At 41.7% G+C, this 27,661-nt stretch overlaps 1 protein-coding gene across 4 annotated transcripts in view; it reads right to left on the bottom strand.

The window, feature by feature from the left end:
- The window catches only part of LHFPL3 (LHFPL tetraspan subfamily member 3), a 261,929-nt gene that overhangs the window by 68,369 nt on the left and 165,899 nt on the right, over nt 1-27,661 (bottom strand). For all 4 annotated transcript variants that reach the window (XM_032180570.1, XM_032180568.1, XM_032180569.1 and 1 more), the window contains exon 2: nt 25,194-25,430. In XM_032180570.1, coding sequence (XP_032036461.1) covers nt 25,194-25,430 — 237 coding nt within the window. The remainder of the gene's footprint in view (nt 1-25,193; nt 25,431-27,661) is intronic.

The raw sequence follows: 27,661 nt of genomic DNA, 5'->3' as shown, positions 1-27,661 counted from the left end.
AATGGCTCTGGCCATTGTCATCTCCGAAACCATCTCCTAGAAACTGATAACCAGAATGGGTCAAAACAGGGCCAGGGAATGTGCCAACAGCTCACTAACCACCTGGATGGCCCAGGACAGTGCTTCAGCCCCTTCCATGCCCATGTTTATTATTAATATAGTTGCTACTAATGTAGCCAGACAGTCTAAACTAGATGTGGAAGAAGTGCACTCCAGCAGATTTCAGATGGTCCTTCTCTGATGGAAGAGCTGGCTTTGCTTTTGTACTTCAGTTTTATTTACACTGGTAGGAAGGCTGCAGTGTTCATTAATTGCTTAAAGACCAGAAATCTGATCAAAGCTAACCCTCCAGGGTCCTTTAAAAGCCAGTGGATGAAAATAGGTATAACCAGATGGTAGTTCATTCCCAAAACACTGTGTGGATATTTCACATCCATTTGGGAATCTCAAATGGCACTGGACACTTCAATGTGGACTTCTCCATTGCCAAGTGCTGACTAGTTCTCCCTTGATGATGTGAGGTACCTCATGTGTGTACACATCTACATACCGGTGGCTTTGGAGCTGAATCCCATGTGAACTGTGTTAGAGGGTGTGTTGCTATTGGCCATGCTATTGCAGTACAGACATACCAGAAATGCAAGACAGAACCAAATGAAAGTATTTCTACATTGCAGCTACCTGGTAATGGGATCACAGCTTGTAATCATGGAAAAACGAGGGTAGCCTGTGGCCCATCCTCTATTTAGTAAAATTTACAGCAGTGTAGGGGTAACAATGTAAGCATCATTCACAAATATTAACCAGGATGGATTTATGTACCCTTTTGTTTAGCCTGTGCTGCTGATTCTCTGTTGCTAGCTACTCTGACCCTTCTGTGTGGAACATGCTTACATCCCTGAACTGTGGTAGAAATGGAGGTTTGAAGCCCCCAGATGGGCCAAAGAACTGGACAGCAGCCCTAATTCAGATCTTGGTAATTCAATATTTCTGTTCAGGTCAGACAGGAGAAGAAGCAGAGCTGGTTCTGCTGGCCCTGTGAAGGTCAGGAAGGATACAGATGTCATAAGCTCCCTGGTACAATGTGCTTGAAACCAGCATATAAACTCCATCATCTGCTTGCTGCATTAGGAAATACCAAAGATAGGGAGAACAACTTATATCATGCCAGGTAGTGGAGGCTGAGCCTTGTCTGAACTTACAAGGGATGCACCTTAGTCCGTGCCAGCAAAGTGCAGGGATATCTTCCAAAGTTTACGAGAACATGATTGAACTGTGAGAAATGAAGAGGAAAAAGAAACAGCTTCTTGAACAGAGAAGCCCTGCTGTTCAGGAAAGTAAAAGTAAAGAATGGAGTGGGAGATATATACGGGGAGACACTGATATAGATATTTCAAAATAACCATATGGACTGAATGGAGAATGAAACTGCAAAATGAACTGTAAACAGAACAAATTTACATGAGACTGAACAAAACGAGGGAAGTTATACTCACTATCTTTATCTTGTGTGAAGGTTTTATTGTGCCTTCAGGATAAAAAGGAGCTTGAAAGGGTTATACATCTCATGAAACACATCTGCTGAGCTTCTAATGGTTATGCTGCAGGTAGAAGGCATTGCTTATCAAAGCCTAAATAATGTTCTCACTTTCACATGTAAAGACAAACTGTAAAGTCTGTGAGTGGGATTCCCCAAAGCAGGCTCACACTAGAAAAATACCTATTCATTGACTGCTGGCCGGGCTGGGAGCCTACAACTAACTCTGCATCAATTAGGCTACTGATCTGCTGTTAATCCATGCACAAGTCCTGTGGGTACATTAATATCCCTCAGTGCTTAAACAGAAATAAAGCAAGATAAAGACCAAAACAATAAATTATTGTTTCCTATGCATTGTCTATGCTTGTGATCATAATGAGACTGCAGTTTGGCAAGGTGTGGAATAAATGAGCCAGTCATGTTCCCTCTCACTCTGGAAATGTCTTAGGGCTTAGAATTTTCTCAGCTGAGTTTAATGCTTACAGAAAAATATTACATTGACAGCCCTGAAAAATTAAGCCTTTGTTTCCAGACAGCAAAAGCATGCCCAGTAGAAAGATGATTTCTCCGCAATTTCCCATCAATAGGCTGCCAGATGTTCTCTGGAAAATGGGATTTTCTGTGTGAGAAACACAGCTCCTGTGCCTCTTGCTAACAGCAGAATGGCCATCCTCCTGTCTTCTGCAGACCCTCCTCGGTGGTGTGAGGTGGCAGCTGTACTCCTTGCTGCAGGGCACCCAGATGTTGTGAATCCAAAAAAAGCTATGTACATGTCTGTGCTTGTACTCTGCAAGCTGGGTGATGGCCTCCAGCATCTTCCCTTGGTAAATGTGATTGCACCACAGCTGCTGCCAGCACCCAACCCGGCCTCCTCTCCATCTTCCTCATCTTCCCTGGTGGCACTAGGCCCTACATGTTTTTTATTTTCTATCCAGATCTCTTGACATAGTCCTGTTCTGAAAATTTCCTGCCCTTTGCATGTGTTCACAACTCTCCTATTTGGATCAAAGCCCAAAAAGATAAGGGTGGATTCAATCCAGTCAACCACCATTCAGGTGACACAACTTCTCCAGGTTCTCAAGCCACAGGCACTAACTCTTGCCTTTGAATCTTTTGCTATGGAGCAACCATGCTAGAAAGTGTTACAAAACTGTGCTTGAGTATATGGAGCCCAGAATGGTTCTTTTCAACATTTACCTTTGACTTTCCACATTCCCATTCATTTGACAGTAAAACAGCACCAAGAAATATGGAGCAGCATTTCTCTCATAGGGTACAATGGGGTACCATACTAAGAATTTTGCAGATTTGCCTGCTCCCCCTTGATATATATTTTTAAGTGGCTCGATGGGTTTAAACATATTTTAATTGATTCAAAAACATTCACATAATTTCTGTAATGGTTTTTAATTGTGCAATTAGTGTAAAGACATATAATCATGTAATTAGGCTGTGTAATTACAATGTGTAATAATATTGTAGTGCTGTTATATGCATCCTTTTTAAACTGAAAGAAGGCATGTGTATAACTCTGAAACCATAACTTGTGAGCACCAGAGTGCCTGTAAATATTTCCTCCTGTATGTCACAGTTTTTCTTGTGTGATCATGAAGTTTGAATATAGGGTTAAAATTGTTGGGGTGACACCAAGTATTTTTAGGAATCAGCTGCACTAAATTGTGTGGTACCAATATGGAATGATTGCGCTCAGGTGGGGCATGCTTAAAAGCAGGTGCTGAGGAAAGTTGAGGGAAATTAAGTTAAGATGTGATTATAAAGCACATTAACTCCTTCCTGCACTGAAAAGGTAATGGTGTTTTTATAATGTGGCTGAACTCTCAATTTCATAGAGAGGGATTTGATGCTGACCAGACCCAGCTCTCCTCGAGGTCTCCTTGAGGTTTCCTTGAAGAAGCTCTTGGTGGCTTCAGCAGGGTAGGATCACACTCCCCACCAGGCTGATCCCCCTCCATGAAGGACTTTGAGTTTCCTTCTACCCTCAGAAAGTTGATGCCTTATTCTGCATCCCTTCTGCCCCTGCTGTGGTAAAGTCACTGAGGTTTCAGGTGCAATGTTCTTGGATTCATGTACCTTTCTGAGACAGGATGATGTGTCTCAGAAAGAAAGTGTTATTGCTGATGAGTTTTATCAGCTCCCAAGTGGATCAGACAATCTATTTCATAACACTGAAATGTGTTTCACAACTCACAAAATTCTTCTAAAATGGGATTAATAGCTATAATTACTGACTTGTTTTGAAGAGTTCAGGTGAATGTCTCCAACATTCATCTACACTTCACTTATTTTAAGGAAAGGGTGGTAAATCCCCAAACCAGACATATGTTGTAGGTTTGCATATGAGACATCCTTCACCCCCAGCTGTGGAAACGGCATTGTAACTGTCACTGTTTTTGTACAGAATTAATGAACAGTTTGCAAAATGTATCACGACCTTGCTAGTTGATGGATGTGTTAATAATGCCTTATTTAGATTTTGCAGAAACATGACCTAGTTTCATTCACACATTGGCATTGCAGTTAACTACAGTGAAAGGAGTTTTCAAGCAAGCAGGTGCAAATGCTGGAAGCAGTCTGTGCAGCTACCTGGGTGAAAGTCTAATGCTCCTCCTAACAGTGCCTCAAATGAGATGGCACAGCTGGGTAATACCTTCAATGCAATATGTAATCACACAGTCATAGAATATCCTGAGTTCGAAGGGACCCACAAGGATCATCGAGTCCAACTCCTGGGTCCACAAAGGAACACCCAAAAATCAGACCGTGTGTCTGAGAGCGCTGTCCAAACACTGCTTGAACTCCGTCAGGCTCGGTGCTGTGCCCACTGCCCTGGGGAGCCTGTCCCAGTGCCCGACCATCCTCTGGGTGCAGACCTTTTCCCTAACCCCCAGCCTGACCCTCCGCTGTCCCAGCTCCATGCCGTTCCCTCAGGTCCTGTCGCTGTCCCCAGAGAGCAGAGCTCAGCGCCTGCCCCTCTGCTCCCCTCGTGAGGGAGCTGCAGGCCGCCATGAGGGCTCCCCTCAGCCTGCTCTGCTCGGGGCTGAACAAACCAAGGGACCTCAGCTGCTCCTCATATATCTTGTCCTCTAGACCCTTCACCATCTTTGTAGCCCTCCTTTGGACACTCTCTAATAGTTTTATGTCCTTACACTGTGGCACCCAAACCTGCACAGAGAACTCAAGGTGAGGCTGCACCAGCACAGAGCAGAGCAGGACAATCCCTTCCCTAACCCGGCTGGCAGTGCTGTGCCTGATGCACCCCAGGGTATGGCTGGCCCTTTTGGCTGCCAGGGTACACTGCTGGCTCATGTTCAACTAGTTGTTGAACAGGCAATGACTATTTAAGGATGTGCCAGTCTATCCAAAAGGTCTGATACACTTTTAAGGTATCTTATGTCATTGGCCTGCAAGCAGCCTTGGCAATCTAACAGCTTGTCACCAAGAGGACATTTGACTATCATTTCCTCCTGTCCCTTCAGAGCCTGCAGACCATGTGCTGTGCAACTACAGTTGGGTGCTGCTGGAGATGGTGTGACCTTTCTGTGAGCTGAAATGATTGCTAACACAACTGGAATGTATTCACTTTTCCTGGTCTGTAAGTTCCAACATGCAGCACAGCAGCCACCAAGGCAGGGGGATGGAGCTTGTACTTTGGGGCAGAGCAGTAAGGCTGGGCAGGAAATGGGACTGCCTTCATTTGCTGGTAATGAGCTGTTAGACCAGCTCCCGTACAATGGACATGATTAGTAGGACTATCCGGAACAGCATCCAAAGCACCCTACTGTGCCACAACAGAAAATTTGCTAATGGAGGATATATATTCTAAGAGACTAAAAGCATGTATACAAAAGATAAATGGACTTGCAATCTAATATCTTGATTTTATGTTCCTTCACCAGAACCAAAATCTTACTTTTGTATTGCTGCTGTCTTAGGAAAAAGCTGCTTCTCCTCTCCACAAAGTGAAAATAATAGTGGTTCAGATGAAAAGCTATATTTCCTTGCATTGAAAATGATTGGTTTCAAACCAATTCATACTTTCTTGTTACTTAAAAAAAAAAATGGATGGAATGATATGTATTATAATACTCAGGCTGTTCAAGCTTGAGGTTTCAAGTGCTACTAAAACATTAGCCATGCATACAGCCTGCAGTAAAATCCAGATGAATACATCAGGAGAGAACTCTATTAGTGAGAGACATCCATCCACCTGCCAATGGAGAATGATAATGACCAGGGGCTGGAAACACCTCCTGGTGGACAGGGCAGTGCCTTGTTCGGAACATGCCTTCACATTGCCCATTCACCCCCTTTACTGTGACATTCCAATAATCATGGCACGACCTATACCCTGAGGCAGAGCTGAGAGAGTGAGGAACCCTCTGAATGAATGTGTTACTCAGTGAATTTAGCTCCCTGTTTTCTCTTGGTGATTTTGGTGGTGACAGGGTTTGATTTCTGCACATTTACTGGTTACCGTCTAACCTGCTTCTACCGCTGTTCTGATCTGCTCAATTTTCTGCTGTTCCCATTTGTTTGGGGAGGGTGGCCCCTAACTTCATGTGGCATTTTTCTTCTTCCTGATCAAATACCGGAAACTTTCAGAGAAAAGTAAAAAATTGCCATCTAACAAGGTGAAGCCACAGAGAAAACCTTTACACAGACTGATCTTTGCAACATTTTTTTGCTGGACTTTCTTGAAGTCTATTGTGAGCAAGCTGATTGCTGACATGAATGTTTGCAGCAAACAAAGACCGAGCTATCAGAACAACTGCACAGCTTCTATTAGTACGCATCTTGGTGAGCCCTTCTTGCCGCATTTCTCAAGTAACTCAGCCAAAACTGTTGCAACATGAGTTCCTCAACATGCACAGGTCCTGCTGAAGCTGCTGATCAGTAATGTGTGGAGTTTATTTATTTATTTATTTATTTTCCCCCAGTATGGCACAGATTCTGGGGCTGCTGCTTGCATAAGTGAAAAAGCAAAAGTGCAGAGCAGGCTGGAGCACAGAGTCTGGCGCCTTGACTAAAACAGCACTGCCTTTCAACTTTCTCAATTTGACAGATGTTTCATGAGAGTTATTTTTAGCAAATTGTTTTTCATGGTAATATGCAATTTTATCATGTCTTCTTCATGAGGAGCACCAACTGTTTCAGTAGCGCTGATTGAAAAACCCTTGCAGAAGATGCTGGAGGCAAGTAAAGAGTGCTGGAGCCTCTGCAGGACAGGGAAACTGAGGCACAGCTATGTGCTTTGACAAAATAACATAGAATTGGGAACAGTCTCTCCACTCCCTAGTTCTCTGTTCTAGCCTCTAGGTGGGGACTGCTTCCAGTTTCCCCTCTTTGCTTCTGTGGTGGCTTAAGCAAAATCAGTGCTAAGCTGCATTTGTTTTTAATGCAGGTAATGGTAGTTATGCTGGCAGTGAGTTGCTTCTCCCTTTCCTGTACCCAACAGCATGTCTTTCAGTTGCAGAGGGATGGGCAGAGTGGCCGCCAGAAGGCATAGGGTTTTCTGCATCACACAAGGTGACACAGCCTAGAGGGCACTGCGGAGATGCCTGCATCTGAAAAGACAGGTAAGCCTGCAAATCTTGCACATCAGCAGGGTTTATTAGATCTGACTGCACTGCAATAATGCACCTGTGTAGCTGCAAACACCTGTTTCCCATGTCTGTGTCCTGTTTTGATTTAGGAGACTTATGCATCACGCTCTGTTACGTGATACACACACATAAAATACTTGCCAGGTGGAAACAGCATCTCAGTAATATCTGGAGGAGGGAAACAACACCCAGAAACTGAAAGGCAGAGAGCAGAGCTCATTCATTTGGCACAAGGTGCTGTGCAGACATTAGATGAGGATTAAAACCAACATGGCCTTGTCAGCTTGACTCTGTGCTGAAGCTCCTTGTCTCCAGGCTTGCTGCTGGGATGCAATCGTGCTGGCCCAGCTGCCTTCACACCTGAACCACTCATGGCCCTTCATGGGCCAGCACTTCCAACCCTCCCCATGCTGTCATCATGTCCTTCCCTCCAAAGCTTGAGGGAAATACAATGCCACAGGCTAAGGTCTGACATATCTAACATACTCCTAAACTGCCTCAGCATATAAAGTAATGGAATCAATTTTTTTTTGTTTTGTTTTCTGTTTTTCTCAGTGCAAATTTGCATCCTGCCCAACTTTTTCTATATGCTTTGAACTGGGAATTACCATCAGGCTGGAGATCAGTCTCTAGGGTTCATCAGCTGAAGAGACAATAACGAGATTTTTATTTCAGGAGGACAAAACTGTCTCCACGTTGTCAGCGGGCACAAGATGACAGGACTTGATGCTGGTCTTGCTCACACTGCTGAAGAGGCTACAGTACTTTGCTGCAGTCAGCAAAGATCAGATGATGGGGGTTTCTCCTGGACACTCCTGCCTCATGCTGTCTGTGGGAGGTGCTGGGCACAGGCTCAGTCTCAAAGGTGGCCAAATCCTGAGCAGAGCAGCTGAGCACAGCACAGCCCTACCACGCTGGTGCAGAGCTGCTTGGCCGAATGCTAATGGCACTTGCCTTCATCCCACCTTTTCCTTAGTTGTGACAAAAGAAATGCTGCATCCTCAAAATGCTGAATTTCCTGGACCAGCTCTCTCTATCTTTGTGTTTTTGAAAGAAAATTGCTGCAAAGTGTTGATTGACAGGATTTGTGAATACAGCTTTTTGCTTATCCACAAACCATTTATACTGTGGGTGCTACGTGCCTACTGCTCATTAGGAAGAGTTAATATCAATTTTCTGGAAGATTGAAGTTCCCCAGGCATGGCCCATACCCCACTGAGTTTGTCACCAGCAGTAAGCATCACATCTTCAATCAGTATTGTGGACTTCTTCTCATGAAGCCAGTTCATAAACCCTAGCAGTGTTTGGCAATGCAAAATGTAATCTGGAGATGAGAATTGATTATTTTGTATGCACTGACCTTCAGGAAAGTTTCGTACAGTGGTTGCTGAAAAGATAGCATCTCCTAGGAAGATTGCAATCTGCGGAGGCAAGTAGCTTGGTTCTAACTTGTTTATCTTCAGCCAAACAAGGAAACAAATTCTCTGAAGAGCAGCCTGAGATCCTATCGGCCAGAACTTAATAGGAAGTTCTGGTCCCTTGGCATGTTTTGGGAGCTGTCCCCACAGCTAAGCTTGTAGCGGAAGGTACAGGCCATGCCTGTGTTACAGATATTTTTAGATATAACTGTTAGGTAAATAACCATTTTTTCACTTCATTGGCTGAAGCAAGCTGTGGAAAAAATAGTTTGGGTCTGAACCAAACCACAATTTTACTTTTTTTTTTTTTTTTGTGAAAAACAGTGGCCTCATCACTTCCTATTGTATTGTTTTCTTTACAGTTAAACCAAAATATTTAATGAGATACATTTTCAATTGTTTAGATGCTTGAATAGTCTTTTTATTGGTCAGCTTTAAATGAGCCCAATGCTGCAAAAGCAGTTACACTAAACTAATGAAGCCTGGCTTTCAGTGAACAGCATGTCCTCCTTCTTCTACGTGTCCTGAGAATGACCCAATTCGTTTACCACAGCCCAATGACCCCCCCATGTCAATACCTTGTTTCCTCTTACACCCAGGTACTTTCTACCTAAGATACTTGTCTCCCTCATGAGTACTTCCAGCTCCCCTTGCGTCCCCACAACTTTCCATGCTCCCATGCCCCAAATGTCCCTTACAGACTCTCTCCCACAGGACCCTTGGTTTTATTCCACTTTCCCTACGTTTTTATACACCCACACAGAAATACTTGCAACGTTTTCATATACTCAACCTAACTTGATTTTGACAGACGATAGTGACACAGCAGGCAGTGCAGCATATTAGAAATGAGATTTGTGCTGACTTGGCCAGCCAAGTGCTGTTAAGCGCTGAATCTCCTGGCTTTCCCTTAGTGTGATTGCTAATTAATGCTCTCTCTTTTATCCAACCATTGATCTTTAGAGCACTTCTGGGAGTAAGGTATTTTAAGATGTTACACTTTTGACAAATTTAGTTGAAATTCCATGATGAGTTTAAAAGTTATCAAGGAAAAGGATTACTAAACAGGTGGGCAGATAAGCAGCGTCATTCCATAAGGAAATTGTTTTGAGGGAAAAATCAGATATTTTTGCTTTAAGATATCAAAATGAAATGAGCTAGCATAAAAAAATAACTGGAATAAAGCAAAATTTTAAATTCAACATCCATCCATTAAAAGGCTTTGTATCTTGAAATACTATTGCTCATTTAATGTGCAGTTTGTCAGAAAAGGTTCTATAATAGGGTTTTTCTTGTTTTGAGATCCAGATGGTATCCGTTGCACTACAAGGAACCAAGAAGACATTATTGAATTAAAGTCAGAATTCTGACTTTGTTGATTATTTTAAGAACCAGTCTTTGAAAACTCCTATTTCAATTACTTTTTTTTGCCTCAGTCTTCACTGGCAAGAGCTCTAGCCACATAGCCCAAGACCCAGAGGCAAAGGCAGAGACTGGGAGAATGATGAACCACTCACAGTATGAGAAAGTCAGGTAGGAGACACTCTAAGGAATACATGTATAAAGCTGCACAAGTCCATAGGAGCTGATGAGATGAATCTGTAGGTCCTGAGGGAAGTAGCAAATGTAGTTGCTAAGCCACTATCCATGAGAAGTTGTGCCAGTCTGGTGAAGTTCCCACTGACTGGAAGAGAGGAAACATAACCCCCATTTTTAAAAAGGAAAAAAAAAAGAAGAACCAGGGAACTACAGTCCAGTCAATCTCACCTCTGTGCCTGGCAAGATCATGGAGAAGATCCTCCTGGAAACTATGATAAGTACACAGGAAATATGGAGGTAAATGGTGGCAGCCAACAAGGCTTCACTAAGGGCAGATCATGCCTGACCAATCTGGTGGCCTTCTATGACAGGGTTACAGCATTGGTGGATAGGGAAAGAGCAACTTAAGTCATCTACCTAGACTTGTGCAAAGCTTTTGGCACTGTCCCACATGATATCCTTGTCTCTAAACTGGAGAGACATGGATTTGACGGATGGACCACTCGGTGGGTAAGGAATTGGCTGGATGGTTGCATTCAAAGTGTTGCAGTCAACGGCTCAATGTCCAGGTGGCAATCAGTAATGAGTGGTGTTCCTCAGGGGCCAGTACTGGGACCAGTGCTGTTTAACATCTTTGTCAGAGACATGGGCAGTGGGATTGAGTGCTCCCTCACCAAGTCTGCCAATGACACCAAGCTGTGTGGTGTGGCTGACACGCAGGAGGGAAGGGATGCCACCCAGAGGGACCTGGACAGGCCTGAGAGGTGGGCCTGTGCTACCTCATGAGGTTCAACAAGGCCAAGGGCAAGGTCCTGCAGAGGGGCCGGGGCAATCCCAAGCACAAACCCAGGCTGGGTGGAGAATGGATTGAGAGCAGCCCTGAGGAGAAGGCCCTGGGGATGTTGGTGGATGAGAAGCTCAACGTGAGCCGGCAATGTGTGCTTGCAGCCCAGAAAGCCAACCGTGTCCTGGGCTGCATCAACAGAAGTATGGGCAGCAGGGTGAGGGAGGGGATTGTGCCCCTCTGCTCTGCCCTCATGAGACCCCACCTAGTGCCTAGGTTCAGCTCCAGGGTCCCAGCACAAGAAGGACATGGAGGTATTAGAATGAGTCCAGAGGAGGGCCACAAGGGTGATCCAAAGGCTGGAACTCCTCTCCTATGAAGACAAGCTGAGGAAGTTGGGGTTGCTCAGTCTAGAGAAGTCTCTGGGAAGACCTTCCAGTGGCCTTCCAGTGCCTAAATCATAATCACTGTAGACTAAATTTCTTGGAAATTTTAGAGAAAGAAGTGTCACATACTAGATTAATTCACTTTACTAATTCGACAGGTTTTAAATGCTGAGATGAAGTGGGAGTGCAGAGACTGCTGTACTGTCCAAGGCATTGGTACAAGCCATTGAAAGTTAATCTCTGGCTCTACTGCATAGCTCTCCGGAAATGTATCAGCTGTCTCATAATATATTCACACCGCATCCATCTCCATCACATGCCTGATCTACAAAGTCAGTCTTGTTGAGAACAAGCAGTTACTGTCCTTCAGAAGAGACCTCGAGATGATTCACTTTTTGGGTGTATGATATTCCAAATTGACAACCAGATTTTCAAGGATTTGAGTGACATGTCTAGGTGTATTCTGGAAATAGGTATTAGATATCTAAAGTTAGGAGGCTAAAGATGAAGGCATTCAAAGATGGATATGTTCCCCATTCATTTCTGAGTCTTCCTAGTGAGATTGTTTAGACCGATTGTTAGTAAAGGTTTAAGATATATGGATTTTTCTGTTATTGGCATCTGCTAGCAGCTGAGCAGAACCCAACTTTTTGTAGTTGTTGTTATTTGTTTGTTCTACATTTTTCAGCTATCAATCATCCTCTAGATTCAATTTTTGGCAATTTTCATCAAATATGTGCTATACAATAATTTATGATTTAGAAATGAAAAGTACCAAGTGTCTCAAACTGTCAAAACTAGCCTGTTCACAAATTCAACTCTTAGAAAAACATCACAATGCATTAACTAGACTGGACAAGTGTTGAATTGCTGCATTCTTTTCCTGTTGAAAAAAGTAATAATAATTGGTCAATGCAGAGGGTTTTGATCTGAGTGATAGCCATAAAAACCAATGTATACTTATTACATGATAACATTCACCTCTTCCCAAGCAGGCTAAGAATTACAATACCATTTATAATGTTTCTACTGTTAGAGTTTATAAAGTCATACAAGATATACACTAAACAAAGAAACAAACAACAACAACAACAACAAAAAAACACAACACACCACCACCACCAAACAGAAAATTTCCCATTTGCTTCTATTTTTTTGTCTGCTTAACTGATGATATAATCATTTCTTCTATTATTAGGCACATATAAATTGAGAAAACACATAGCTGTGGGATTATGAAAGTTGAAGACTAGAAATAAAAATGAAATAAAGAGATTTGCTAAGAAACTGGGATACAAATGCATACTGTATGAAAGCATAGGGAAGAAAGAAAAGAAATAAAGGAGAAGCAAGGTGGAACTGAGGCACAGTCCAGGATATCTGCGGGGAAGAGAAAATTGAACAATAGACATTATTTATTATAATTGCCTAGTTTGGAAGAGATTAGTGCTTTATCTCTCAGCAAGTTTTTTTGAGGAGGACCTCAATTAATGGCTGAAACTAAATATAGGTCTAGACAAACACAAGCTGACCTCAATGCTATGCAGAGCTTAAGAGGATATTCTGAAGAATTATTGGAGAAAATGTAATGCAGGTTTAGTAGGTGCTGTACAGTGCTAGACTAATATGACTGGTTTCAGGTGGAACATAAAAATATTAAAAAATAATCTAAGTATAATATAGTGTGCCATAATGGGGATTGATGTCACCAGCCTCCAGATCCTCTTTCCTTGTCAACATGAAGAAGGTGACGTCTTCGTAAATTTTTTGTGATCATAGGAACAGGATCTGATATACAAATTATTTTGAAATATGAAATCCAACCAGTTCATGCTGTAATCTACAGTACTTAGCAGTTTTACAACATTTTTGTACCTATATTAGTGCCTGAGTACAATTTTATTGTCTCTAACCTTTTTGAGAACTGGTTGATAGATGAGCAGACAGCCTCAAATGCCAGCTGCTCACTAGTGTATAAATGATTGATCAGTATATAAACCTGATGATCTTCTGGCTTCATTGCAAACGTACAACTTCTAATAATTTCAAAGAGCTCTTTTAGGGATTTATTTAAGATAAGCTTGTCAGTCTTCTTCAGGAAAATAGCTGGTCTGGTAGTTATATGGGAAGATTTATTGTACTTAATAATATGTCATCTTTGGCCATATTGGATAGGAATTAGCATCTACAGAGCAGCAGGGAGAATACTTATAAAATTTAGGCAGAACATTAGAGGTTAGTTTTGCTCTTTAGATAGCTACCGCCTCTGCTTGGAAGTGCTGAGGCCACATGCCAATGAATTCTCAGAGGTTTTCAGCTATCATTTTAAATTCTACAATTAGATGCTGCAGACTTGTTCTGAAAGGGCATAGAAATGCAGCCTTTAAAGCTGTTACAATTTTTTATTTTCCTAAGGAAAGCTTCTCCTTAACCATTTGTCACTATTTTGTTCCGTGTTACCAAATCCAGTGTTTCTACTAAGGATGCAAGTCCAGTGTTCCTCTATGTACAACACCTTCGTACTTTGCCCACATGGCTTCTGTACCCAATTTCCCATTAACACTTTAACAATGTTTTTTTCTTCTTCACATTTGAAACACACTGAATGATTTCTAATGCACTGACATTTTCCCTAGTAGAACAGTATTTGTCTCTGTAGGATATATGATGTCTGAACTTCATTGCTTTATCAGTTTTATTTGTAAGGGATCAGCCAATTGTTATTGACAGAGTGTTACGATAATTCTTGAAAGGAAGCGTGGTGCTGTTTGATACACACCAACCATTAAAACATCTGAAATATGTTGTTTGAAACTCTGTGCCCAAGGATTAATATAAGTAAGATTCATGACTATTTAAAATGTGCATGAATTGCTCTAATGGATTCAATTTGCTCCCACCTTCTAAAATTCTTATTGATTTTCTAGAATGAAGGAAACCACTGCATAATCATGTCCAACATGCCTAGTGGAAAAGCTTTGAGGATTTTGCTTCAATAATCTACTTAAAAATAAAAAGAATTGTAGTAAACATTTTGTTTAAAATGAGTCCATTTTAGCTACGCCAATCTAATTTGGTTTCTGAATTTACTTTCTTTGAAGTAATCATTAAATAACTGAACTATTGCATTCTGCACAGATTTCAGATGCACCCATTTTAGCAGGCATTTACATAACACTGCTATTTTTCTCAATACTTATCCAATGTGCACTTATCTTTCATATGTATTATTATAGTAGAAATGGAAAAAATACAGCTAAACTATTGCTTCAGTGATCAGGAAGCAAGAAATAATCTCCCTTTACACTTTGTTACTGGTAGCAATGCTAGTGGATTTACCCAGTATTTCAGATGGTTGTCCACTTATTAGACCCTACAGTGGGAATTCAGGGTCTTCAGCTATGCCAAACAGTAGTACCTACTCATCCTATAAAGATCCACTTTTATAGACTGAACTGTCCATGTGGATTGAGAGCTTATAAAACCCTTGGGAGAGTGGGGAAGGAAAACAAAGAAAGACATAGGGATGCACAAAGTGCCCCTACACTATTAGTTCAGACAACAGTGCATTTGTATCTCAATTTAGTGCACATGTAGAAAAGAAAGATGTCTGCTCCTAGTCTCCTCTTCTTCAGATCTTTACCCCTTCTAGTGAGAAAGAAAGGAGAGAGACCTACAACATCCACAATTTCTCCAGTCTGCCAGGAGCCAGTGGCAATGCCCATTGGCTCTCTCTCAGCTGCTGTGGTGAAGAAGACCAAAGAAGTCTTCATTTGTGTTAGCAAATTGCTCACTTTATAAGCATGGCCTGATGCAGAGTGATACATCATGATGCAAGATACAGCCACACATTGACAGAGAACATGTGGAAAGTCAGCTGAACACAAGCTGGAGTGGTTCTGGCAAACAGAAGGGCTACCGAGCATCCTGGCTGCAGAAAAGAAACCCTGAGCAAAAGTAGAGGGGTTATAACTCCTCAGGGGATGGCAGAGTTAGAAACACTCCTGGAAGAGTGTCCGACTCTGATTCCACAATTTAAGCAATGCTGACAAGCCGGAGGGAATTCAGACCATCCTACAGCTTGTGTAATATTGGAGAGTAGCTTAAGACCATGCTGATCTTTTCAGCCTCTATCAGACACGGAGTTATACAAAGAGCAGAGAGCTTTGGTTTTAGTGTGCATGGACTAGACATGAACAATTCACTCAGTGATTAGGAGAGAATTGGTTGGGAACATCAGAGGGCAGGGACTGAGGGAAATGGCCTACAGGAACCAGAGCAATGGTCTGTCTGGTGTCAAACGCTGCCACCTAGAAGGGTGTAAGTACTTTGAGATTAAAGACTGCTTTGAGATGAATGACTATGCAAGGACATCTTCATGCCAGCTCATTATGAACCTGAAAATTTTTAGATTTACTAAACTAAGGTGAAGGTGGTTTGTAAAATCAAATGTGTAGGGGTGTTGTAAATACATTTAGTCAAATGAGATTGCAAGAAAATGTCTATTTTCAGTTTTACCATGTCTGTAGAACACATTTTATACTAAATGCTCTTGAAGTAAGTGCATAAAAATATTTCTGACAGCTGGAGTGCTTCCATGCCAAATGCCTGAAAGACTAAACTTAATAACATGGTCCAAGTGCTGTGAACAAAGTCATTGATATAATTTAAAAATACGAATTAAGAAAAAACAGACAGAAAAGGTATGCAAAACCTTGATTGACTCTCTGGATTGCAATTTCACTTTTTACCCATTTTGTTCCTTTCTAGCAAATGAAGTTAGCATACACCTACTGAAATCTTGAGTGCAATGTCACTCATGAATATCATGTTTCTGTTTCCACTTCCATTGGTATTGTCCGGTGTTGTATCAAGTAAATCTGTACAGACATGGCAAAGTCAACAGAGAAGGATCTTGGCCGCCATGAGCAGAAAATTAACTTTCAGCCCCAGCAATCTTGTGCCTGGTAGGGTTACTCCAGAGCCAAGGAACTACAATACACGCATGCCCTAGTCTGGGCTTGTCTTCCCAGGCATCTTGGGTTTGGCTTCCCAGGCATCCAGAAGAGGTCAATGGGAATGAGAGTCTACCAAGCTTGTCATTCAAAAGAAGATGAGGGATTCAACAGGAAGTGCAGACCAACTCTGGAAGTAGTCCAGAAATAATACAAAGAGTTTCAAGGTTCTAGAATAAAGCAATATAAAAATAACTGGCTTAATAGAGAAAAAATTCCACTGCCAGCACCAAGCTGATCATTTTTTGTTTGTAATAAGCTGTCTTGGACATTACCTGTGACAGAAACCAGAAAGAGACAGATATCTCAAATATTTCATTAGGTATGACTTACATGTCTCATTGAGTGTAACTTTGGAAAACAAGGCTATTTGCCTTGCTTTCATTTGGAATTTTGGATAGATCTTTCATTCTAAAGCTACTGACTACATCCTTTGTTTCTATTGACATTATGCTCAGATAGGGACATTACCTGATTTTTTTTTTTTTTTTTTCAGATGCCTTGTTTGCAGATAGAAAATGATGCTTGCTTTATGCAACTACTGAAGAAGAGTCAAAACAAATTCACAGCAAAATGTGATAATGCAACTAATGACTTTTTAAATAATGAGAAAGATTTCCATGAAAATTACTGGAACGTGCTTTAACAGGGAACAATCACAGCTCAGTTCTACAGGCTTCATCTGTATGCAAGAACAAGCCATTAGGACTGGTGTGAACATATGGACAGCCCAGGCAGTTCGCTGAATTCGCAAGTTGGACTGGACAGCAAAATGTCCTTATAGATCAGCTGTTCCTCCTAAGTCTAGATTATTGGCACAAACCTGTCTTCATTATTTAGTCTGTGTTAACATGTTCTTCAAAAACACTTATGCAAGAACGGCTGAGTCATGAGCTTTCCTGTTCTCTGCTGTTTCTTCTAAAAATGTGTCTCCTGCCAATGGGGATGAGAGCATGGATGGTGTAGTGTATGATAATCTTTGTGAGTGACTAGCTCTGCCTGGAATGAAGCATGTGCTGGCTACTTCCCTTTTGTACATCTATTTATTATAAAATATCTCTGATTTTTGTCCAGACTTCAAAACATTTCTAATGCAACTACCAGCGATGGCGCAGTCAGACATGTTGCCTTCTAACTCAGTAAATACTGTCCTGCTTGGAACAGGCCATACACAACAGGCTTTATGTTAAGTTAAAAATACAGGCCTCCAGATCTGTCAGGCTTTGTCTGAACATGTCTAGGCCAGAGTTTTGTTTTAGCTTGTAACAGCACTTCGTAATGACCTAATCACCCACTGCTATACATCAAGTCACTATGTTTTTTAATGTTCAACTCCTCTGTGGCTCACTGCCCTGCAAATTTTTAAGCAGAGCACAGAGCCCATACAACGCATCAACTTCCCCATACCGTTTAAGAAGTGTTTTTTTAAGGCTGGCTATCTCTTTGTGACCAGCATACCTTGAAGTCCTGCTACTTGGTCCCTTGTATCATGAGCTCATTAAATGGAAAGATAATTTCTTTAACTGAGCTGTTGTATGAGATTCTTTTCAGAGTGTAACAGCAAGTGGAACCCATCTTTCTAAGAGACAGAAAGCAGTTCACCATGTTCTTCCTTCATTAATCAGTGGGGAACTACAACTCTTTATTCATGGTCTCCAGCTTCTTCAGTTAAGTAATTAATGCGTATACTTAGGACTAATTTTACTTTCTCATTATAGAAAGTAGAGTTGGAAAGGAACTGTTGGATCAGCTGATATATCAATCAGCACCACTGCAAGATTGACCTTTATTTAATAAGGTATTTTAATCAACTTTCGACTTTTAGTTTTGATGCCTCATTTGCTTCCCCTTAAGAGTATCACCATTTAATGCAGTGGTAAAGTACATCCCTGATGAAACACTTTATTTGAAGCTTAGTCTCCATATACATACTTTTAGTAATAATACCACTATTCAGCTTTCCTAATTCACCTTCTATTGCTGAAACACAACATACCCAATCAAAGTCAGTCTAATTTGCTCTATTTAAAAGATGGAGAAATGGAGAAATCAAATGATAGATCCAGGCTTGGTAAGAAAACCAGGAATCAAAATCATCTATTCTGAATACCGCTTCAGGGTTTTTCTCTTACTGCCATGCAGTGCAAATAGAAAAGTCTAAGTAGTTTCTCACACATGCATCTCACACGCTCATAAACACAAAAGTAGACATTTTGAAGTGGAAGAGTTTTTTTTCTGGGAGTAGGAGTGTTTTCTAAGTCCACAGTGAAGCACCTTGACTTCTGATCTTGCTCCCTGTCTTCCTCCCCTCGGTTTCTACTGAAACCTCCAAAATACTTTGATTTTATGCCTGTCTTGGTTTGAGGATGTTCTTTCCTCATGTTGGAGTTTCTCAGTCCTCCAGTTCTGATTTCCAGCAATAGCGTCCCACACAATAAATTGTAGACTGCTGTGAAGTCAGAAATCCTCTGGCTGGAGTTATTCTACTCTGTGTGATAGAATTCAGTATACACTGGGAAGAGAGAACAGGACATTAGAACAGTGGAAGGGAAAGTCCAGGATTTGAACCCAATAACTGTTCATACAGTCCTTGGATGAAAGTTTATATCTTGGGCATAGACCCCACAGCAGTGGTATGAGAATCTTATGCCAGGAGAGATGAAGTTCCTTCTGACATTGATCACAACGAAATATCCATGTTTACCTTTATATTTTCTCTATTTTGTATTATTTACATAGTTGAAATCACAGGCAAATGGTTGCCATTCTCTAAAGGTGGAAATTTTGTGGAAAAAAATCTTTATAAAATAGTGTTTGGCTTCTAGTTACAGCCTTCTAGGTGAAATGCTGGTACTATTTTCCTACTGCTCTGTACTCAGAGTTCCTTCCAACTCACGGAGGTGATATCCAAAGGAAAATAGGTTGCCATTGGACAAAGAAATAGACAACTGGAGGTAATTGCAGTGGTAGATAAGCCACTTGTTGGTTGAAGCTGAAAGAGAACATGAGAGATCGTCACAGCTGTGACAAAGCTTTGTTCTTGGCTGACATGGCAGAGAATCATGTTTTGAAATGAGAACTGAGGGCCAGTAATTCCCAGCCTGGAACCTATGTCTGTGGACTTCAAATAATACCTTGATTCTGCCTTTGAATTACCTAAATACTTCTCCTTTGAGGCAAGATTACAAACTTTTTGACGTAGTTCCAGCTTCCTCTGGCCAGCTGCAGTCTAGCGAGCACATGTGGTGGGCTGTCTACAGTAATCCATCACAGATCACTCTGCAGTGACTTTCTTCCACATTTCCCTTCTCAAATGGAAATTCAAGTGGCCAAGCTGGTTCCGAGTTCAAAGGCACCTTAAGTGCTTTGAACGCTGAGCCACACCAAAGCAGGAAGAGGCTGAAGTGAAGTCCCGTGGATCACTCTTGAACTTCAGAAAGAAATGATGGGAGGAGACAAGCAGACATGAAGAGAAATAGGGAACAGAGTAACAGATGTGCTGCATCTTGTTTTTGAAAGAAGAGTGTATGTTAACTAAAATGAAAACGTGCATATAGCTGGAGAAGTCAGGGGTGCAGAATTTTACAAAAAGGAACTATATGATTTTATCAAGTGGAAAACATGGATATACAGGGCTGTACATGTTGTTCTGGCTGGATTTGTAGTCTTTATTACCAACAAGAGCTACTGGCAACTCTTTTATGTATTGCAACTATATCGGATATCAAAATTCATATGTTTATTCACCCAATTTTGAACAAGTTACCTTGAATGTTTGCAAATGTACACCATGAGGACTACATGCCGATAAGCAGGGCTTTGCCATTTTGCAGCAGTTTGCAGAAAGTGCTGTGACCTGAGCTATTTTCCTTTCAAGGAATGACAGCTGCTGTGCACTCTGTCATATAGTACCTCAATGGGACAAGCACACTGCTGGCCTCTTGTCGCTCAGCTTCAGGTAGCAGGACTTCTGCAGACAGTTTTCTGTTGCAGCTGAAATCATGTGGACAGACTATTCTTGTTTACAAAGATAACTCTTGCCAGAGGTGCACCAATCTCCGTGCAAGCTTTTTTTTTTTTTTTTTTTTTTTTTTTTTTTTCCCCAGAAAACTGCTTTGTCACCAAGAAGCTACTTCCCCTGAGTTTCTTTCTTCAAGTGTGTATAGTCTGCAGTTTCTGAAGCTCATGCAGATGTACAGAGCCAGCCTTCAACAACCTCCATCAGGCACTGACAGCACCAGTATGGAGAATAATGAGGGTGCAAATGCCAACAAACTGTTAAATACCCACTTGGGCATCCTGCACAGAGCTCCATGCCCAGCTCTCCCCAGCGTGGCTGCTGGGAGCTGCTTGGTGTAGCTTGAATCTGTCTGCATGAGTTGCAATCACTGCAAGGTAGATGAATCCTTCAGATCTCCCATCTAGCTGCCTGGTTCTTTTATCTATTTCAGCCATGGGCTTACAGCTCTGGGAAATCTCTAGTGCAAATTGCCTGTCTATGACCAGATGGGCCCCAAAGGTAAGTCAAATGTTAAACGTAAACACTTTGTGAAGCTGCTCCATCCATCAGAAAAGGCACAGCTGTCCACAAAGTGCATTACCCACTTGGCCTGACTGATATTACTTAACAGGATAGTTTCTTCTGAATGCTCATGTATTTATCACCCATAGTACAGACCAAATTACCACTTTCTACCATAAAAGTAATTGCTTTGCACCCTCAATTTATTTTGGAAACATCTTATTTTGTCTCTGCACCCTTTGGGCAGAACTTTAATTTTATGTCATTAAAACATTACAGTTGAAGATGTTAAATTCTGCCATTATACAACACATTGAGTTTTTTGTTTTGTTTTGTTTTGTTTTTTTTCCTGATGTTGATGGTGATGAAGCTTAAAGCTAAGACGAATTCTGGCTATTTTTGTTATCACCCAGAATGTCATTAGCTTAATAACATGCAGGCCTTTAAGTCATTACCATTTTTTCCTATAAATTAAAACAAACCATGTAACACTGCTCTCCTCTCTTTTTGCTAATGGCATAAACATAATGTAAAAGTCTTTTTAGAAATATTTTTTTTTTTTCTTCAAAAGGCAGTTTTTAAAATGAGAAAGGTACAGATTGTTGTGTAAAATTTGCATGATTAGGAAAATGCATTAAGTACATTGTACCCTGATAAAAATCTGCTAAGCTTCAGTTCCAGAGGTGAAGCTCACATGGTAGTTTACTCTCAAACCTAAGCAAAGAGGAAATAAGCACGCACTATTTTTATCATGTAGTGACAAAGGATACTTTCTTGGATGACAAAAAGAAAAAGAAAAAGAAGCAACCAACCAACTGAAAAACAAAACAGCTGTCTTCTCTGCGAGTAATTTTAGCAGCCAAATTCCTTACATATGAGCATTCATTAACCTATGTAAATACACAGCACTGTAGTAATCAAAAGCATACAGCAGGTGGTAATTCAGCATGATAAGTCTACAGACAAGTACAGCTTGCTCTTTTTCTTTCTTTTTCTCACCTTTTCACCATCCTTTTACATACTGTATACTTCTAAATGTTTACTCACTGCCAATACTCAGAAACAGCTGTGGTCCTGGGTACTCACACAAGCTTTAACAGCCACAGCAAGCTCTTATTGATGACTCGGTGGCAGTTGATCTGCAGCAAGTCCTCCAGACCTGATTAAGGAAACAGCTGCCCAGCTGTCTGATCATTGCTTCATAATTCATTGTTCTTGAGGATTTTTCCACAAATGAAAACTGTTGTGACTCTCACACTTAATTTATAGTTCTCCTCTGTTAAGCTACTGTATAGTGCTGACATGCATGGGGCAAAGCCCTAGCAGCAGAGGAAGAATTGAGAAGGTAAGTGGAGGTTCCTCTTTGATGCAGTCAATGTTGGTTTCTCTCTAGGTCCATTCTTCCAAAAAAAAAAACCACTGTGAAGTCACAAGGTTTCCCTTCAAGGGAAGCCTTGCTTATCATGGGCTACAGGACATTCAGCCCTGTGACAGAGGACATCACCACCACCACCAAGGGGAAGGAGTTCTGGGACACCTAGACAGCCCCTCACCAGCACTCCTTGACAGTCTGGCCACATCTTTTCCTCTTGGAGGCCAGCAGCAGCCTAGGGATTCCTCCTTGAGAAAGGGATGCTCCTGATCCAGGGGTGCTAATCAGAAACAGAAGCCAGTACAAGCCTGGAGACTGGCACCATTTGGGTGAAGAGGGGAAGAAGAGATGGGTGACAGTGTTTAGTGTTCAGAGCTGCTTGTTGTGAGGACTTCACATTGTAAGAGTAGCTGAGGAGACTGCAGGTGGGATTGCTTATATCCATAGTTTTATTTTCTTGTCTATATGGGAAGTACTTTAGTGTCATTTGCATATTTCAGTATTTTCCCTGACCATTTCCAAGAGATGCATGCATACGTTGTATATGGACTAATGCTGTTAAGTATTTCCCCAGCATCTAAACCCAAAAGGGGCCAACGGGACATAGTTTATGGGGTAAGTGTCAAAGTCCTCAGGCATGTGCACTGCATGCCAGGGGTACAGACTGGAGGTTGTTTGGTGCTAAATCAAGAACAAGCTTTGGCCCTAATCTTCTAATAGCATCTTCATTATGGTGTAAGTAGTTAATACCCCCTGTGACCACAGACCACTGCCCCAAACAGACCACCTAAGCCAGCATTCAGTGACTTCCAGGACAACAAAATCTGTCTCACAACCCTGGCTATACGGACCCAGAATCTTCCTCCTAAACACCGTGGCATCCATAGCTAAATGACTACTAGCAGCAAAAATGCATCAGTGCTACCTGTACATCCCAGTGCCTGCTTTGGAGTATGCCTTTTGGGAAGAAATTGCTCCCTGGTGGTTTCTGGGCCCCAAAGCTCCATCAGCACAGTGTGGGGAAGAGAAGATCACAAGAGGGAATTAAGTGCTCTTGTCTTCTTGTATCAGTGGGATACTAGCTCAGGCTTTCCTGGAATCCAGAAGGCCAGAAGAAGGATGGATCTCTGGCCAGGAATACCAGGAAGCCACAGACACCAAGGGCTGTGTTGGCCCTGTCCCCAGGTGAAGGTGCCAGCCCTGCAGCCCCACCAGCCCTGCCAGGAGCTGGCACCTGCAGGGACATTGGCAGCAGCAAAGCAAAGAGCTCATGCCAGACTAGTGCCTGCCTTGTCCCCCTGTGGGAGATGTTGTTTGGCAGAAGCTTTTTGTGAAGAGGGAGGAGATGATGTCCTTTTTAGAAGGCAGGTTGCCTCTTTTTCTTTTCATCTGAGGGACAGTTTAAAATGTGGTGGATATTAGGCTTGACTGTGAATGACAAAGTGGGGCAGGTCCCATTTTGAGTTCTGGTTTGTGTAGAGCCTGATGCTTTGTTACGTTTCTGTGCTTATTCCAAGGAAAATGAGCTGCTGAATGATTTTGTCCGACATGCTGAGGATCAAATGTTCTGGCACGAGCTTGTGCCAGCGATGTGAGAGGTGATGAGTCTCCAGAAGCTGTTTTCTGCTCACAAGGTGCCAAAACAAATGAGGCCCTTTGATACAAGCTGTTGTTGGGTTCATGAGCTTTGTACAGCATAGACAAATTAAACACAAAGCTGGTGGCAAAAGCGCTTGTGGTATAGCTGTGAATACCCTTCTTATAAACCTTTTAATTTTCAAATATGGATGAATGTTATCCTTACAGAAAAGGGCCACAGGGACAGTCCTTGAAACAAGTGCCCTCAGTTTACCCACAGAATAGATGTACACGGACAATTGCAAGCAACACACACTTTCCTTAACCCCCAAATCAGTAGCCTATAACTAGGTCTGGAATTGTATGTGAAATTCAATCTTCAAGTCCATTAATCTTAGGGCTGAGTGTACTGACTGTCTGCAAGTCAGCAAGCTGGGGCCCAGTGCTTTCAGATATATGGATAATGGTCCTTCCAGAGCAGGGCTGAGACCAGCTATTTTTGTACAACACAGGCTGCCAAACAGCTCTTGATTTCCAATCCTGCATGGAAGGTCTCCCAATATCTCTGCTATTATTAGAAGCAACCCACAAAATTGCAAAGGTAGTAGATGAGCTGAATGCAGAATCCTGCACTGGTAGATCTAGGGGGCACTCAGTGAAATTAGTAGGGGATCAATTTGAAACAGATAAAGAAAGTACTTCTTTAGCATTCAGTAGTGAGCTTTGGGAACTTGTGGCCATGTGGTGTTGAAGCAGCTGACAGTATTAGAAGGTTCAGAAGCACTTAGGCAGATCCAGGGAAAACAGGTCAGTTAAAAGGAGTAGGCTGGGACATGAGATGCATTATTTTTCATTCCTGGCTCTTATCCTTGCTCTAAGTCTACTGGTGCCCCCTGGCATAGGCGGTCCCATTACATAGCTGGGTACAAATCTCCCAAGCCAAGAACTCCCTCCTCACTGCCTGCTCTGCTAACACATAAAGTGCAACCTTATATTACAGACATCCAAATTACAATGCAAAATTCTAAAGGAATCAAATGAACAAATCTTATAGGTATAGAAACAGATATAGATAGAAAAATAGATAGGTATAGAAAAAGATGGAGGTAGCGAAACCTAAATGCTAATGAAAAACACTGTACAAATTGGGAACACAAACACATCCCATCTGCAGTTCTAGAGAAAAGTAAGGATAAGTCATGCATAGTACAGCAGTTATGGCAATTTCAAGCTTTCTTATGTTTTGGAGGCTGAAAAGTAAAACTTCCACTGCTCTTTGCATTTTCTCTTCTCCAGCAACTTAGGAAGTAAGCCAGTATGTTAACTTTTACATATAGAACAAAATGAAACAGATAATTGTTTTTAAGCAATAGCCTCAAGGCCACCCAACAATAGTGTTTCTAAAGCAGTCATACCTTTGTTTTCCAACTTGAGCTCCTCTGCTAGCAAGCTGTCTTGTCTGTTGCCAAGCACAAATGCCAGAAATGAGAGGATCAGGGCATCCAAGATTCCAATAATAGCCAGGATATAAGCCCAGCGGACTGAACAAGCCCCCAGCGTGTACTTGTCTGTCTTTTCACCACACATCCGTTTTACCTCATCTGAATCCCAGCCATCAGGAAAAATCATACAACCCAGGACGAGACAGGCAGCTTGGAGAAAAAAGAAAAGGAGAACAATGGGATAATGAGACCAAACTTTCATTTTGACGAGAACCTACACAGTTATCATTAAAGCAACACGCCTTTTCATCCTGAGCTTCAAAGCTAGTTTACTTAAAAACAAATCACACAGTAATGTGCTGTGATTAACTATTAAACATAAAAACCTAAGACACAACATCAACTTGGGACCTTGTTTATTTATTTTTTAAATGTTACATCATTAATCCCTAGACAGTTTTGTACCAGTACAATCACATTTTCACAGTGAGACTGATTTCTTTATTGTAATATGAAGGGATCCTCCAAAATAAAAGGGAAAAATTATTATTAAGGTGGATATTCAAAGGAAACATTGGACTACCATCAAATGGTTGGGCAAACAAACCAGAAAAAAAAAAAAAAAAAAAAAAAAAAAAGCCTATCTCTTGTTTCTGATCATCTAATTGCTTGCAACACACATAGGTAATAGTAAGTTTTTTTTTGTTTTGTTTTGTTTTGTTTTTTTCTTTCTATGTAAGTTGGCAGTACCACTTTAACTGAAATATGTTTTATGCATAAGGTTTGTACTCCTCAAAAACACAAGTTATGACATTGGTCTGCAAGGAAAAATAAGCTGTCAGCATTGCTGCGAACTTCTGATCTGGTTTACCTGAGGAATCAATGCATGACATCTTGAACACGAAAAAGTCCTGATCCTTTTAACACCAATAAAAAATATGGAAAGCCTCTACCCTCATGGAAAGCTAGCTGACATGGACTGCCAGCCACTCCTGGTGGGGTCAGCTGTGCTGTGGTAGGAAAAGAGGCAAAGGATGGGTGTTCGGGTGCTCATTCATCAGCCTCGGTGACCACTAAAAGAGGTCCATAACACATTGACCTTAACACAGGGCAGAGCAGATGGGTACTTGCAGCAAATTCCCTAACAGAGCAATGTGTTTTGAATAATGCTCTGATATGCCCCCCTTCCTTGGAATATCCAGAGTTGGAAGGGACCCAAAAGGATCATAGAGCCCAACTCCCTTAGCATGGTTGATGAGATTCAGTGGATCCTAAACAATCATAGAATCATTAAGGTTGGAAAAGACCTTCAAGATAATCTGGTCCAACCATCACCCTACTACCAATCTACCGATGTCACCTACTAAACCATTTATAACTCTTAACATTATACTGGTACATATATCGCGCATGCACACACACACACATTTGTGCACACAGAACATACTTGCTAATTGAAAAGAACACATTGTGCAGCTTTCAGCCTTTTAAATATTTGCTGAACTGTCCCTCAGTCTGAAAACCATAGATTACACATGAGTAGCTTGTGGAACCAATGGCTGCTGTATGTTTGGGAACTGCAACAAGTTCTTGTCTTTTCTGGATGAGCATAACCACTGGCATTTTACACCCACCCTTTAATGCCCACAAAGAAAAATACACCTGCGCTGAATCAATCTGATGAAATAATGTAACATAGAATCACAGCATGGCTGAGGCTGGCAGGGCGCTCTGGAGGCCAGCTGCTCCTGCCCAAGCAGGGACACCCAGAGCAGGCTGCCCGGGACCATGTCCAGGTGGCTTCTCAAGGTCTCCAAGGAGGAGACCCCACAGCCTCTCTGGGCAGCCTGTGCTCAGTCACCTGCACAGATGTGAAAACAGGACTCAAGAATGATATTTTCCTTTATATAGCTACCCCATTGCTGCAGAAAAAGCCTCAAAAACATGTCTGTGCAAAGCATCTGATGTAGACCTGCACCTAGTATACTTGATAAATTCCTCCTGAGCAGTTCATTTGTGTGAAAATGTAACACCTTATAATACTTTCAAGGACAATTAAGCATAGAAACAAGGACAATTAGATAAGGACTGATTTACTCAGCATATGCAGGTTAGACAAACTGTAAGTTGGCTTCTGCCTTGCCTGAACTCATTCATTAATGCAATTTCAAAAGACCTTCCAAAGCTTTTTGAGACAAACTGTTTAATTTTCTTTCTTGAACTGGTCTAACAAACTTCCAAAAGGATGATTTCTTGCAGTCAACACATAAGCATTGCCCTGAGTTGTGAGGTACTTCTTTGAAATGATGCATAAGAAAGGCCAAGAGAGCTGGGGATGTTCAGCCTGGAGAAGGCATCCTTGAGACCTCATTGCAGCTTTTCAGTACTTAAAAGGGGCTTATAAATTAGATGGAGAGCAACTTTTTGCTCAGGCAGATAAT

Source organism: Aythya fuligula, chromosome 1, assembly GCF_009819795.1.
Source record: "Aythya fuligula isolate bAytFul2 chromosome 1, bAytFul2.pri, whole genome shotgun sequence".
In the NCBI taxonomy this organism is placed as follows: Eukaryota; Metazoa; Chordata; class Aves; order Anseriformes; family Anatidae; genus Aythya; species Aythya fuligula.
The sequence above is the reverse complement of the archived record's forward strand: the minus strand, read 5'-3'. Positions and strand labels throughout refer to the sequence as shown.